This window comes from Sminthopsis crassicaudata, chromosome 6 (assembly GCF_048593235.1).
Source record: "Sminthopsis crassicaudata isolate SCR6 chromosome 6, ASM4859323v1, whole genome shotgun sequence".
NCBI lineage: Eukaryota > Metazoa > Chordata > Mammalia > Dasyuromorphia > Dasyuridae > Sminthopsis > Sminthopsis crassicaudata.
In genome coordinates, this window is record NC_133622.1 from 72,532,192 (window position 1) to 72,549,129 (window position 16,938).

The window sequence follows — 16,938 nt, forward strand, 5'->3', positions numbered from 1 at the left end:
CAAAGATTATGGATGGGGAGGAAAGCTAGGAAGTCCTGCATTCAAAACCCACCTCTGACACTTATGGACTATCTGATTGTGGGTTCTCTAGTCAACTCTCTAAAACTAGAAATTGCAGGAAAGGGGACATTCTGCTTTTGGAGAAGGAGTTTTCTCATCTGGTAAGCCTCAAAATATAAAGCATCTCTAAGTTCTAGGGGTACTCCTGAGAAAATAGGATTTCTCTTCTCCACTACATTTGGCTCAAATCCCAATTTGTATGTGTCCTTCTCCCTTGTTAACCAATGGTTTAGTTCCCTATACCAATGCAGTCACAGGTCCAGATCCTATTCCTTATCCCTCCAATCAGATTTGAGGCAGCTCATTAGCCAATCCAGAAGCAAAGGTCCTAATTTCATGGTTCTTCCTGTTAATTTAATTTTTTGAAAGAAACCCAAAATTTCAATAAAAAGAAGACAATTTTCAAGTTACAGCAACCCATCAACCATTAAAAAGGTTGAGGGATTCATAATAGTAAAATATTGTTATTATGTTAAGAAACATCCATATTCTTCTGAAAAATGTTCCTTGACATTTGAATATGTCTGTTACATCACAAATGTGGAAATTTCCAACAGTAATCAATCAATGCATCCTTTCCTATGAGGCTATTATTCACTTAGTCCTATAAATCATCCATAAAGAGGGTCTAATTCTCTTGACATTTCATGAATACCAATGGAGCATTTTGTTCAATGTCCCTCTAATTACTAATATTAAGTGAATCATTGGATAGGGAGACATGCTTGCTGAAGGAATCATTCCAGATGGCCAGCGCAGAATCTAAACCGAAGAGAGCTTCCCTAAGTGCTAATGCCTTCTGTTGACATAGGTATTGTCTTGATTCCATGATGCCATAAACTATTATAGAACCTATCCAATGAGATCTGTAATCATTTAAATGACTTTGGCCAGAAGAAAGAAAATAATTTTTAAAAGCTGTATTTCTTAGACTACAGCATCATTGAACTAGTTTAATAACCATAAAAGGTCAACATGAAGATTTTCTAGAGAAAAAGAAATCATTTGATTCATTTTCTTGTATCTGAAATTGCTATAGAGATGTGATATTTAAAAAAGACTCATGCTAAAATTAAAGGTGATATTTTCCCCCAAATACTAGAAGAAATAAGGTAAAGTATTGCCTACATTATGTTGAGCAATGAAGAAAGGAAAATAGTGTCATACAGAATTGCTTAGTATTTTTAGGATTTAGTTTCTAGAGAATGGCTTCGACGATTCACTTGATAGATGTTTAACAACTTGTTTTCTGCTTATAAGGTAGGGTGATATTCTGAATAGTATCAGAGTCAGGAAGATAATGGTTTAAAAGCAGCCTCTGCCACAAACCAGCTGTTTAGCCGTATGTCAATCACTTGATCTCTCATAGCCCATAAGTTGTAAAAATAAAAGTTTTAAAAGGGCTGCTCTTCAATGGAAACAGAAATTCCTCCTTGAGATCTTCTTAAACCAATGAAATCATAATTCTAACCCGGAAGAACAAAAAATTAGTTGTCTGACCTGCAGAGAGGGAGGTATTTGACAATATAAATAAAACTATTAGGAACATCATAGATTTAGAACGAGAAGATACCTGAGAGGTCATCTTTACAAAACTGTTTTATAGTTGAAGATACTGACATATGAAAAAGAAATGAAGAAGACACTGAGTTCCAGAGAGGCTATGACTTTCCAAAGATCACACAGATAGTAAATTATAAATTGAGGATTTGAACTCAGTTCTTCTGACTCCAAACCATGGCTCTTTTGGCAGTCCCACACTAGTTATTTACATTAGTTACTTAATTTACATTAATTAATTTACATTAGTTACTTAAGTTAGTTACTTAATGACTAACATCTGAAATGTTAATAATTCCTAAACTTACATACCATCATCCATTGTTGACCTCTATCACCTCCTGATCAAGAAAGAAAAAGTCAGTGACTCACTTCCTTTTCAACAAAATAGCTCATGTTCAAGAGGCAATCTAGCATGATGGCTAGACCCTGGCCCCAGGGTAGTGAGACAAGTAAAACAAAGATCCATGTTAGCTTGGAAAAATTAGCCTTGGATGAGAAGTATGCTATCATCTTTATTTATACAGCCTTTTTATAAAAGTGGAAGAAAAAACATTTTCTTCCAATTCTCTCACTTCCACCTCTTCCCCTCCCTCAAATAGTCACATAAATCCATTTCCTTAAGAAAATTCTCAACACCACTGGCCCAGAGGACAGTATGACTAAGACTAGTTGGCACAAAGAAGGAGCTATCATGGCCAAATTTAGTAAGAAGAATCATGGGGAGAAAGGGTAGAATATTAGACTTGGAACCTCCTCCCCCCAACCAAGACCTCCATTCAAATCTCTCCTCTGACATTTACTAGGTATTCGATCTAGAGCAAATTATTGAATTTCTTTAGACTTAAAAGTTTTCACAAAATGGGCAAAATAATCATAACATTACACAGTTGTGGTGAAAATTAAATGGGAAAATGTGTATAAAGCACTTTTTAGACCTTTAAAGTCCTGAAAGCGTGAGTTGTTGCTCTTTTTATTTTTTTTATCTGAAACTCTAAGAAGCTCATCTAAGAAACTTTCCAATAACCTAGACCTTGTCCTGAGAAAGGCTGTTGAATCCTGGGGGACATAGCAATTCATCTTTGTCTGAACCCAAAGCAACCGAGTTCAGGTTCTCCTCCATGCTGTTGGAAGAAGATAATGGCTACCACTTTAGATTCCAGTTTACACTCCATAATTTGTGAGGCAAAGGAAGACATGGCATTTCCTTCTGGATTGAAACTTGAGATTCACCAATTATTTTATTCCCTAGGCACATTGTGGAAGGAAAAAAAAATTCGGATTGTGATGATTGAGTAACGACTCTTCACTTTGTGCTGAAAAGATGAGACTCATTGACTCATCAAACCAGCAAATTAAGATTTCACTAGTACTACAAACATATTGCCTGCTTAACGTGGAGAAAGACATAACTGAAAACTAATTAGCATCTTTCCATTGAGGATAACATCACTGAGATAGCATAAAAGATAATGTGCATGAAAGAAAAAAATGGAAAACTATACATATGTACACACATACATGCACAGAGATTGAAGTGAAAAAAGGAAAAAAATTAGGTCAAAATCTATAGATTTTATATGAAATATAAACTAAATATAATATAATAAAATATAAATAGAAACTAAAATATGAACTCCTCCTGCTAGTGAAATGTATCTGAAGGTTGGCACTGTTTTCAGGGTTTTGTTGTTGTTGTTGTTGTTGTTGTTGTTGTTGTTGTTGTTGTTGTAGTTATTTTTAGTTTTGGATCCCTAGTATGTAGCACAGTGTCTTACATATAACAAATTTTTCTAATTTTTTTTCAGTAGTACTTTATTTTTCTAAATGCATGTAAAGATAGTTTTCAACATTCATTTTTGTAAAATTTTGAGTTCCTGATATTTTTCTCCTTCCCTCCATTACCTCCCTAATACAGCAAGCCATCTGCCATAGGTTATAACCATACAATCATATAAAAATATTTAATAGATGCTGATTGAATTTGAATGAAACTCATATTGTAGTACTTTAAACTTTCTAAAATATTGTCCTTACAACATCCCTGTGAAGAAGGTAATGCAAGTACTGTTATTGCATTTGTGTGAATAAAGAAATAGAAGCATAGAGAGGAAGGTACAGTCACTGGCACCAAGGCCTTCTTATTGGGTCAATAGTTCTAGCCAACTATATATCTATATATCTATATATCTATATATAGATATATATAGATATATATATCTATATATATCTATATATAGATATATATATATATATCCCCTATTTCACTATATTAAAGCAGGTAACCAAGAAAAAAGGAGGAGTATCCTTCTCCAAAGATCTTTTAGGTCAATCAAGTTAAATAAGCACGTCTACATCCTTTCCTGGAGAAAAGGGTTTGACTATGGGATTCTTGGCAATTGAATAATCTTAGGTCAGAATCTCCATTATGGGCATAAGAAACCAATGGATAAATGCATTTTCTCTTTGATGTATAGATGTGCAGTGGATCGACACCCCACAGATGTAAATATCAACTTAACAATACTTTGCTCAGATTCAAATGGAAAGAACAGATCATCAGCAAGAATCCTACAGATTATAAAAGGGAAAGACTATGGTAAGTTCAGTATAACTTAAAGAATCTGTTCTTTTTCAATAAATTGAAGATATGGAATAAAAATGAAAAGGAAATTCTGCTCAATAAGCCCATAGCAAAGCTTGAAAATAGAAGCCCTAATTAACTACCAGTGGTTAGAGAGTACATTTTTCCTATTTTTTAAAGGTTCAATGAGTCTCATAGGCCCTAAGGGTTTAATTTAGTTAATTACCTTTTCCATGCAATAAATGGTGCTCTATAGATCCAAAAGACTTAATGGACCTTCAAAAAGTTAGCAGTTTAGAACTTGTCCATCAGTAAAATCAAGTCCAGTCATTTTTTATTTACATAGTATATGATAGAAAGATTTATTTTGGCATTTTATATTAAGAGAAAATAAGAAGAAAAAAATATCATGTAAATAAACATTTAATATCCAATGTGCAAGTCTCAGCAAATATAGAAAAAATTACTAGATGGATCAATCTGGGTTGTGATTTAAATGCAATTCTTTTAGCAAAGCATATTTATGGTCAAAAAGTTGCTTAAGCCAAGGCATTAGGACCTTTTAAAAATGTAGCTGATTCTGAGCATCAGTGTTATTTTTACTAAAAGAGTAGTTACATTTAAAACTGTATGTTTGGATGAGCCCAACTGAAAACCCAATTAATTATAAATTTTGTAGGCTTGATTTTTTTTTCTAAGTGTAATAGCTTTGTTAGTTTTGAAGCAATGTAACAATTTATATTATCTAGCATTCACTTGGGTTCCATCATAGTATTAAGAAGTCCATCTGAATGAAACCTTTTACCAAAATTGACTGGGCTATTATAATTGTCTACTTTTAAATATGTGTGTATTCTTTCCTCATTTATAAATGTCATGGAACTAATCTGATAGAAAAGTCATTAATCCTATTTTTCAAGGAAGGCTTTTACACAGGTGTTATTACTGTATTAGAATAACATTTGTTTGAAATACAGTCATCTGGTAGTGGGTCAAAATGAAAATGGTAAGAATCAATGTTCAGATTGATCATTTGTATTTTGGCTCATTTCCAGTGACACAGAAAAAGTAACATCATCTCTCTGGGCTCCTGTTTCTTTATTTGTCAAAAGAGAGGATTTGTTGAACCAATTAGTCCCTAGGCGACTTTCTAGTTCCAACCTTTCCGACCCCACATATGACATTTAGCACGCATATGTTTATAATCGTGGCGCCATGATGGTGATGATGACAACAGTGACATAGAAACCCCACTAGGAAATTTAGATCTAAATGGTAAAGCCAAAAAAGTTTTAACAGCTGTTTTAAATTAGGAAGTTAATTAATTAAGTAACAGTGTTTTGGGTAACTTAGTGTTGTTTTAAAATCAAGACATGCTTATTAATCATAGTACTAATTATATCTAATCAGATTTCAGTATTATTAGGGATTTTAAATATTGTGCATTTCCCAAAAATTTGTCAAATATCCAAAACATACACAAAAGCACTATTATAGAAAACTAAGAGGCTTTATGGTTATATTTCAATGAATGCTATCATAGAAATGATAATTCTGATTTCATTAAGACTTTACCATAACATCTATGTGATCTCCCATAGAATCTGGTAAAAGTTAGTCAAGAGAAATCATTCTTCCCTATTGGAATTTAAAGATTTATATTATTTTAGCAGGCCTGGTGTCTACTTCAGAATTAAAGTACGCTGTTACATAATGTATTGCTTATTTCCATGTTAGCTTTCTTCAGTGAAATTGCATTTCATTTGATCTAATGCTATGATAGTTTCTTTTTAGAAAGTGAGCCATCACTCTTAGAATTCAAGCCATTCAGTAATGGGCCTCTGGTTGGTGGATTTGTTTACCGAGGTTGCCAGTCTGAAAGACTCTATGGAAGTTATGTGTTTGGAGACCGGAATGGGTAGGTTTCCCAAAAGTTCTTTTATTCTATGTAGTAATACATCCCTAACTAGTGATCAGAAAGTTTGAAATAATATATTCACTTTCCTGAGAGCAAAGTGATAAAATTCATGAAAGACATTAGGTTAGGTATTATTTATGCAAAAGCAAAAGTGAAGCAATCTCTGACTTAATGAAACTTTCATTCAACCAACAGAATACAATATAGACATAGAGAAATCAAGATAAAATATTTATGATGTAATTTCAAGATGAGGAGAACATCAGGAGAGGCTTCTCATAAGAGATAGTACCTGAGCCATGCTTTGAAGAAAGAAATGATCAATTCTAAGAAATAAATATTAAAAATTATTTTGGGAGAAATGGGACCTTTATTCTTTTATGTCTTTGCTAACTGTATATAATTACTAAATTCCTGGAACTTTGATAAACAAGTTTCTCAATTTATAGAGAAATGTTACAAATATAAATTTAGTCATGGTTAAATGATTTTCTTAGAATAATCTAGTCATTACATAGGTAATTGTAGGAAATAACCATTGAGGTCCAAACTGAGAACTCTGGTTTTCCTGATGAATGGTTTCAGCTATGTTGGAGAACTGATAAACCAATTCACTAATGAACTGGAGAGGTATCTTGACCCAAGTTCTGTGCATCTTGTTCCTCTCTTTGATTAATAAAACAATCCAGATTGTAGCTCTAGAGAGGAAGTATCATGTTCTAAATGAAGGGCCTTTCCCCATACTTCCCCTTTCCTTCAAACAAAGTATTCTCTTCCAAGTATTCTTTTCCCTTGACATTGCCATTTCCCAGTTCCATACAAGTTAAGAACCATTGCATTAAATTCAATTCAACAAACCTATCTTAAGCATCTATCATGTGAAAAACACTGTTTTCTGTTTTGCCTTCTGCAGTGAGGATCCAATGACATTGAAAGCTTTCCATAAAGGATTTTCTTTTTATTGTTTATGTCACAGTCATTTGGCAAAAAGCAATAACAGACCCCTCGGTGTGTTTCCATTGCAGAAATTTTCTAACTCTTCAGCAGAGCCCAGGAACCAAACAGTGGCAAGAAAAACCTCTGTGTCTCGGTAATGGAGGCTCTTGTAGAGGCTTTTTTTCAGGTCACATCTTAGGATTTGGAGAAGATGAATTAGGTATTGTACAAACAGATTCTTATTATTCTACCTCCTGGCTTCTTGCTTGACATATTTACTCTTATGGTAAAAAGAGCAATTTTTGACACTATTTCCCACCATTTATTGGAATATTGAATCTTCTAGCCAAAGATGAACCTGCTTTCCTGCCAAGGCTTTGTTTCAGGATGCAAACTTCTACTTCTCTTCCAGTTCCCACTTTCAGCACCTTGTGGTACTCTAAAGTCCCTGTGCCAATGTGCCAGTGTCTCACCTGTTTCCCTACTACTACTGCATCTTCCTCCCTGGACAGGAGGACCCTGACCCTGACCATGTCAAATGCTAAAAGAAATCAGCTCCTCCACATGGCTACCATATCCACTTTCTCTGCCTCCTCCTACTTCCACTTCCTCCCAGAGGTTGTGCAGCACCCAGCCAGTTTTGTTGAAGAATTGACCAATTTCATTGGTAAAGGAATTGAATAGGAATAGGAACTCTTGGTGGGGAGGGAGATCCTTGTCCTCATGGAATGAATTGTCTATGATCAATTCTATCTGGAAATAATGTCTTTATACATTATAGATCTTTAATAATAACTGATTAATTTATAATAATAATAACTCATTAATTCATTATTATTATTTACCACTTTCCAGTGCTTCAAGGTTTGCACAGCACTTTTCAAACACCTTACTTAGCATCACAATAACTCTAGAAGATAGATGATACTTTTACCCCCATTTTAAAGATGAGGAACCTGAAGAAGTCATAGGTTAAATGACTTTCCAGGGTCATCCAATTATTAAGTATCTGAGATCAAATTCACACTCGGGTCTACTTGATTCCAGGTCTAGTGCTCTGTCTACTGAACCTCCTAACTGCTCTGAACTAAGAATTTGAATGTCTTTTAGTTATGATTAGGGATGAGAAACCAACTGATAATAACTCTGATTTTCCTTATTGCATTTATTTCTTCAATAGGTGAAGTATACATTTTATCAAGTAGCAAAAGCATGACCCAGGCTCACAATGGAAAACTCTATAAGATTGTGGACCCCAAAAGGTAAGTGTTTCTATATATAACATTAAGCCACCAAAAATCACCATTTTCTAAGTCATTGTTTAAGTCTACTCAGATCTCTGGAGAAATAATTAAAGTGAGTAATCTCCAATGTTAATACGTATATCTTCACAAATTTCTACATGATGCTTTTCTGATTCCCTTAGCACTTAGTTCCCTCTTTCTCTAACTGCCTTATATTTAACAACTTTGAGTTTATTTTCCTTATACCTCTTTCTGATTCGTCTCTGTCTTTCAGTATCTCTCTCTCTTTCCCTTCCTCCTTCCCTCCCTCCCTCCCTCCCTCCCTCCCTCATGTCTCTCTGTGTGTATCTCTGTCTCACTGTCTATCTCCTCCTCCTTTCTCTGTGTGTGTCTGTCTCATCTCTGTCTTTCTGTATCTCTCTGTCCCTATCTTTCTCTCTCTGTCTCCCTCTTACTTTCTCTCTCACTCTCCTCCTCTTCCCCCTTCGAACCCTTTCTATGTGTGTGTGTATATGTGTATCTATCTATATTTCTCTTCCATTCCTTCTTCCCTTCTTTCTATCATCCCTCTCTTTCTCTCTGATGGGTATATATAGCTATATCTCATTTAGTACAAATATAGCATTCCCTGTAGTGTTCTCATATATTCAAATTTGCATTCTTTAAAGTTAAGATTATGTAAAACAGAGCAGTTGGTTCCAAACCAATGGAAATAGGCAGTGTAAATTCGAATGAAGTGAGCATTTTGGGGGGATTCACTATTTGCACCAATCAGGACTGGGCAGTGTACATGTATGTGTGTGTGTTTGTATATGTGTATATGTGTCCTTGTCTCCCTATTAGAATGTAAACTCATGAATAGAGATTTTTTTCCATTTCATTTTCTTTATATCCCTAGTACTTAACACAGAACCTGACACAAAGTAAACACTTAATAAATACTTACTGATTGATTGGTTGTCTTTACCCCATATAGTCATGCTGTGCTTAAAAGAAACTCACAATTTTATTAGTCATTCAGTAGATCTGATTAATAACAACATTTCAACATTTGGAATATTCTGTTTATGGGAAATCTAACTACAAGGAAGAAGGGTCATATAATTGTGGCAAGGAGTATTGAAAAAAAGAGCAGAGGTAGATATTTGGAAAGTGCTGTTCTCTCCTAGAGAGCACCCAGTAATCCTCTTGTTTTTCTAAAACCCAAAAGCCACCAGCAGGAGGTTTGTCTGTCTTAGTGTCACTTTTTAAAAAGTAATCAGAATCATTACTTTTCTTACCTCAACATTAGAGTCTTATCCCAAAACCTCTTGTGAGCTCTTGTGTGGGTTTCTGTAACTAGAATGAAAACAAAAGAAGGATTTTCTCATTTCCCTTAGCAAGGGAAGATTTAAAGTCTTTTAAATCTCTTAAGTGTGAGTGTGGTTATTGTTTTCAGTAAGTCAAAACTTTCCAGGGGAAATTAAAAGTCAGTCAAATAACTATTAGTTGTTGGTTAATTTAATGGACAAAATCCAAACTTTACAAAGACTGGATGCTTAAACACTGATCGTGTGTATAGTGTACTACATATTGCAAAGTGAGTTATAAGATAGAGCATCAGCCAAGAGTAATTATTTTGTTTCTTTTTTTTTTAAAGCTAGCCTTGTGATTATATTGGTATAAGGAACTTCTAATGAAAAAATTTCTTTATCAATGCAGATTGGTACATGGGACATAGTCTCAGAGAACTGACTACACTAGTTCACTCAAAAGTTGTCAGTTTTCAAGTGTCAAACTGTCAGAATATTGACAGGGATGGGATTGGAATCCAGATTTAATCCAAGATCACCTCATCCACTCTGATATTCTGTCTTTCACATGATTAACTATCCAAACTTATTAAATGATAGATCCATTGCCTGTTTTCTCTTTGATTCCAAGGAAAATGGCCTTTCTTAGGGCCTTTTGATGTGCTAAGAATCCTTAATCATAAAACAAAGAGATATAAGGGACCTCAGAGGCCATTCACTCCAATCCCTATCCAAAATGAATTTCTCTCACAATATCCCCTCCAAGTCATTATCCAACTTCTACTTCAGAAGGAACCGGTCACCTCCCCAGGACAGTCCATTGCATCATGGGATAGATTTAATCAATAGGGATTTTCTGTCTCCCATTTACATCAATATTTTTGACTTCAGCCACTTCCATTGCCCCCAGTTCTGTACTTTGGAGAGAAATAGAACAATCTCTATTTCATGTGATAGCCCTTTAAATAGTTGAACATAGATATCCTTCAACTATTTAAAAAGCTGTCACATGAAATATGCCTTCTCCTTTCCAGGCAAGTCATCCCCATTTCCTTCAACGAGTCCTCACAGGGAAAGTAGGCTTTTACCATCCTGATTGCTATTCACTGGATGCTCTCCAATTTGTCTAAATCTTCCCTAAAATATGGTTCTCCAAACTGACCTCAGTAGTCTGGATATGGAGTGACTAGTGCAGATTAAAATGTATCTCTTTTTCCCTTCATTCTGGATACTGTGTAGTACAGCTTCACATAGAATTCCCTTTTCTTGGCTTCCCTACTACTGACTTGTGTAGCTCTGTGGCCCAGTGTAATCCCCAAACCCTTTTCAGATAAACTGTTATCTAGGAATACCAACTATTCCCATACTATATTTATTGGGGATATTTAATTCAAGAGCAGAACTTTAAATTTAAGTTTCACCTGAGTTCAAATCTGGCCTCAGAAACTAGCCATGTGGCCCTCAGCAAGTCAATTACTTCTGCCTGCCTCAGTTTCCTCATCTGTAAAATTAACTGGAGAAGGAAATGGCAAGACACACCAGTGTCTTTGCCAAAAAACCCCAAATGGTGTCACAAAGAGTCAGATATGACTGAGAAATGATTGAAAAATAACAAAGATAGTCTCCTCACTTCCCTGCAGGTTTCCACATCCTTCTAAACATTTTTGTCCTCTTTTTTCCAGTCCAAATATTGTTTTTCCTCGAAGAAATAATAGGGGGGAAAAAGGCTCAAATAGTACACCCTTCTCACCTTTGTCCATTTGAATCATTCAAGACAACGATCCTGTCCTTTCTGGAATCCTTGTCTTGAATCTAACACAAATAACCTCTACTCAAAACCCTTCTTTGTTGTCCTTAGAATTCCTCACTAGTTCATTCTGGGCTTCATTACTCCTGACCTTGCTCCTAGAGAACCTTGGTATTCCGATCACAACAACAGCCATTCTGTTAAAGCAATAGCCCATAACGCCGAACTATCAGTAGCAACTTAAGCACAAAACCAAGTTAGCCATCTGTTGTTGGGCCCCAGGTGATTGACAGCCTTTAGCTAGAACATATCAATTCTGCTTTCTGCATCATCTCTTCTGTATAAGTCTTTCAGCTAAATGGAACAGGAATCCTCATTTTTCCTCTCCCGATTTCAGGATCCTTCATATGACAATAAATGATTAGAAACTGGAAAATCTCATAGAAATATTGACTAGTTTCTCTTTTCTGAGTAATTCATCAGGAGAAAAAGTGGCAAATACTAAAAAGATGTCTCCCAGCTAACGAAATGGGTATTCCTTTTCCTTTTTTTATTCATTCATTCATTCATTCATTCAAATAGCATTTAGTAAGCATGTGCCATATACTGTACTAGACACAAGAAATATAAAGATAAAAGAGGAAACATTTCCTACCTTAAGAAATACCTGTTCTGCACTAGCATAAATAACATGTATATTGATAAGTAAATTGAAAATGGATGCAAAATAAATACAATCAGAGTGAGACAGCTTTAGCAACTAGGAAGAGGAAGAGGGGAATTGAGAAAGATCTGGTAGGAAAAAAAAGTCAACATATTGAATCCCTAGCATCTTTTCTGAAGAAAAGAACTTCAGAGAGCTCAGCTTGCCAGGAAGTTCTCTGCTGCTGCTAATGAGAATAATTGGTCCTGATTAGTCCACTTTTAATAGAACCAATACATCTGTAATATCACTCATCTATCATCTGCTGGCACTCTTAATTTGTCAGTCACTGTACATTCAGCTTCCCTCTCACAGCAGAAAAGTAAGTCCCTTGTTTTCCCCCTTTTGAGGGGAATAGCAGCGTATCATTTGATAGAATTGAAAAACCAGCTCCTGGATGACTTGTTCCAGTTGAGGAAATGATTAATGCAGAATAAATTAGTAGTAAGATATCCATTACTTCAAGATGTAAATTTCTGTTATTCTTTGTGATTTCCAAAGATTGTGCTTAGATCAACTTCAGTTGCCTTCCCCTGGATGTTCCTGCTCCCTTTTAGGAGACCAGGTCCTATGCGCTGCCTGTTTCCAGGTATTCGTATAATATTCTCCCACCCCAAAGGGGAAAAAGAGATCTTGTGCTCTTCATCTGGGTTGTTTAGTCTGTTGGTGTGTGAGTCAAAGCGAATTTTACACCTTAAATCCATTATTAGTATCTAATTACCAGTGTGACCTTGGTTTCTTGTGCTTTGGGCTTCGCTAGTAGGGTGGTCTCCGAGTGACATACCTGAAAGGCCTGCCTTCCCATTAGATTGCTGCTGCTGGTGAGTTATTTCATATGTGGGGCCAGGGTTAAGTTGTGTGTTTGGTTTCAGGAGGGAGTAACCAGAGTCCGAAAGACACTGTCCTTGTACTTAGGCAAAGGCATCAATTAAAACTTCCCTGGCTTGTGGCAGAGCACCCTCGTTTGCATAAACATTGGTCAGAAACGTCATGCTGTTTTGATTTGGGGCCAGAAGTTTATTATTGTAGTATTTCTCTGCTGAGGAGCTGAAGTTCTGTATAAGCAGACACTTCAGCATGTGCACAGCATTACTCCTGAAACACTAGCCAATCGTCGGCGCTGTCTTGTGCAGGTTTCCTGCCTTGGAAGAAAAAAACCCACACTCAGAGAAATTCATTATTAGCAAAATTTGAAGAAAGCCTGGCTGTTTTTTCAGCGGCCTCTCTTGTTACCACAGAAATCTACCCACATTAAAGTCTTAGTTTAAATTGGCTTCTAGTAGATAATCATGAGAACTGACATTTATAGAGGTAGCGGTTACATAGTGCTTTGAACGTTTTCAAAGCATTTTACAAATATCTCATTTCATCCTCACAACAACTCTTCAAGGTAGATCGTTTTATCTGAACTTTGCAGTTGAAGAAACTGAGGCAAACAAATTAAGTGAGATCAGTGCCTGAGATTGAATTTGAATTCAAGTCTTCCTGATTTTAGCTCAACTTCATGTACTAGTTTTCTTTACAATTAGCAAAATAGAGCCCTTTACAATTCACAAAGTAGTTTTTGTGCATTCTTTTTTTTTAATAATCATAGACCATGTGTGAAGTATTACTATCACCATTTTACAGAAGAAGAGACTGAGGTTTACAGATGTAAAATAAATTGTTCACCATTACATAGAGAGGAAGTTCTAGAAGTGAGATTATTCACCCAAATCTCTTCTTACTCTGGATCTGGCTATTTTTCCACTACCCAACCTCTATCCTGTTGGCTTTTTATAGTAACTGGTATTTTCAGAGTAACTTCTATATGGGGACTAATAACTCTGAATAAAAATAAGAAGTGGATTATTTTTATTTTTTGGTCTAAATCTATGTTTTTCATCAGTGTCACAAACATAATTGAAATTCCCTCTACCAACGTGTTTGTGACTAGAGCAGTCTCAGTTATCTTGAGGAGCTAAGAGTTAGGTGACTTGCTTCTGGTAACGTGGCTAGCAAAAATCAGAACCCAGATAGCCAAGATTCCAAGACTGCCTGTTAGCTACTGCCCCTTGCTCCCATTATACTATCAATTTAATCTGATCTCATCACAAAATTAATAGCTATGTCTTCAAAGGAGAATGCTGATTTTAAATGAATAATAAGCCTGCTCCTCATATTTTATGCATGCAAGAAAGAAAAGAGGGCGAAATTAAATCTCAAATAGCATTTAAGTTCTTGGGAAAAGTAAGAATCCCAACTCCCAAACATCAGGCTATATGGACCATTTTTAGGTCTGTGACTATAAATGATTAATGTTAAGTGAATCCGTCATAAGGGATAGGATAATTTCCCCACATACTAGCTAAATGTTTGGCTAGAAAATTCTAGACTTAAAATTGAGCTGTTTTATTTTGTTTTATATTTAACAATATAAAGAATAATGCCAAAGTACATCCAGAATTCCCCAAGAGATAGAGGCAGGACACTCGGAAGCAATGAAAGGTACCAGGAGATTTTCCACATGGTCAGTGCAGTGCTGATATTAAGCAAAAGGAAGAATCTTCCTCTGGATGAGAAAATTCAGGATATTTGTGGTTGGGGGGAATGGAATCTTCTTCATTCTCAAGTGTCATATGACCATATACGGCCAAGTGGACTCAGGGAGGAAGCTGTCCAAAGGTATCAGAGGTAGGGCCTGACCACACTTAGGATTCCCATCAGCTTCCAAGACTGTCAAACAAGCTCTGGCCTGTGTAGGAGCTTCCCTAAGCCAGTAATCTTAAAAACAAGTTGAATCAAGCACAAAAGCTCTTTCTTGACCCTCCCCTATAAAGATGAGTAGCAATTTGAATTTTCCTTAATCCTATATTAAGAGACTCGGCAGGAAACGAAAAAGTGTCTTTTCTAATAAAATTGAACACTGAGCTTTTGAATTTAGTACCTCTACAAACTGCTTGACAAACTAATTTGAACTCAAGCCTTCCTGACTTCGACTCCAGTTCTTCATCAACTTCACTGATTGGTTCTTCTTTACAAGTAGAACACAGCCCTTTAAAATACACAAGGTAGTTTTCAGCCCTAAATTTATGCCCCATGAAAGAACATATAAAGAGCCTCTTATTTATCTTATTTACCTTCCTTGACATCAGCTTCCTTAGGAGACAGTAAATGATGACATTCTTAAAAGTCTTAGAAAAGATATAAATTAGCTTCTCCATCCTAGAAGGTTATTAATGAGAAGCAAATGGTATGTAGACTTTTCCCCCCCTGAATTAAAGAAGCTTTTAGCAGAAGTCAGATGAAGATACTTTGTCACCTTCCCTTTCCTTCAAGTATCAGTCTATAAAACATGCACCTGCTTCCTCTCACCATGAACTGTGACTGTCAGTGAAATAATATACTTTGAAAGCCCTGAATTCTTCAGAGGAGAAACACCCTACGCTTAAGACTGTAAAATTATTGTCTGGCCAAACAGTCAAAGATTACAACCCAAATGGTTTTCCTACCTCTGAAGGAAGGATCTTTTAGTCTGAAATTAGGGCAAAAGTTTCCAGAGTTTTGAGTGGTTAAGAAGACATCATTTTTCAATAGGTAATTTTCATGACTCCAACTTTTACTGTTTACAAGTTGTTTCTAAATTAAAACAAATCCCATGTGAAGTCATTGTCAAGTTCTTGGAGAATAGAAAGGAAATAGAAGAACTGAGGCACAGTGCTAGCTATTCAAAGATGTTCCTTCCAAGCAAAATTTCATCACAGCTGTGGACAAATATGCTTTATTTTTGCTTTGTTTTACTTTAGATGGACAGACCTAGGCAAAATAAATATTTGACCTTGAAATATATCCCTCGTTAATCTTTTCCAGGATTTGCAAAACAGCATTTTTTTTTTATCATTCTTACTTTAGTGGCAGAATGACAAATTTTAACACATTGCTGTTGTTACCTAACTTTGTCCCATAAGAGGGATAGAAATGAATACTCCTTGCAAATTCCATTGAATTTCGCTTCACAGAAATGCTGTATCCTAGAAGCTCTTTGTGACCAATACAGAAAACAGCTTCTCCCACTGTCCATCCCATGAAAGCTCACCAGCCTGCAGTTGACTTATTTCTGTGTTTGCTTCGTCTTATACTTGCTCCCAGGACTGACCGCTAATAGAAGGCTTGATTTTTTTCCTCATTTTCCAAGGGAAAAACCAGTTTAGCCTCTGTGTCCTGGGGCCGGCAGGCAGGCAGCCCTGCCATCCTAAAGAAAAGTCATACATAATAGAGCGGCTTTAGCCCAATAAGCCAGTCTCTCCCAATTCATCAGTCAAAGTTTTATGCAAGTGGCCTCCCCTAGGTTGATAAATTCCCACAGTGCCTGTTGACCCAGCTGCCAAGGACTCCCACAGCAGGTGTTGTTTTCATGACCACCCTGTCAGTAATACAAACTGTTTCACAGTTCCATTGACCTCTCAGCTATTAGCAGGGATACAGGCTCCACGAGGGACTCATTTTCAAACATGACAGGATTTCTGAAGACCAGAGGTCAGAAGCAAATATAGATCCTATAAGAATACATTCAGAGTGGTCGATTTCAGGTCTAAAAGGCAAAGGGACATTTGCCGTACTGTTCTTTTCACCAACTATCACAATATCTGTTAGCATCTCTGACAGCTCATAACATTTTATGTTTTAAAAATAGGCTAGAGATGATGCTGTGAGGAAGAGCTTGTTCTGAGGAACCAAATGCTCTCCAGATGTTTTTCTGACATTCAGAATAGTTAGATTGAACTCCCAATAAAATGGAAGAGATCAGAAACAATTCTGCTGCATGAATGAATTAAGTAGAGATGTGTGTATATAAAAATACATATACACATGTGCATGTGTATTTGTCTATGAGTAGATTTAGATATAAATATAC

General features: G+C 35.9%; 1 protein-coding gene across 3 annotated transcripts in view; it reads left to right on the forward strand.

The window, feature by feature from the left end:
• The window catches only part of HHIP (hedgehog interacting protein), a 131,908-nt gene that overhangs the window by 93,350 nt on the left and 21,620 nt on the right, over positions 1 to 16,938 (forward strand). For all 3 annotated transcript variants that reach the window (XM_074275658.1, XM_074275661.1, XM_074275659.1), the window contains exons 8-11: positions 4,098 to 4,219; positions 5,999 to 6,122; positions 7,148 to 7,278; positions 8,239 to 8,320. In XM_074275658.1, coding sequence (XP_074131759.1) covers positions 4,098 to 4,219; positions 5,999 to 6,122; positions 7,148 to 7,278; positions 8,239 to 8,320 — 459 coding nt within the window. The remainder of the gene's footprint in view (positions 1 to 4,097; positions 4,220 to 5,998; positions 6,123 to 7,147; positions 7,279 to 8,238; positions 8,321 to 16,938) is intronic.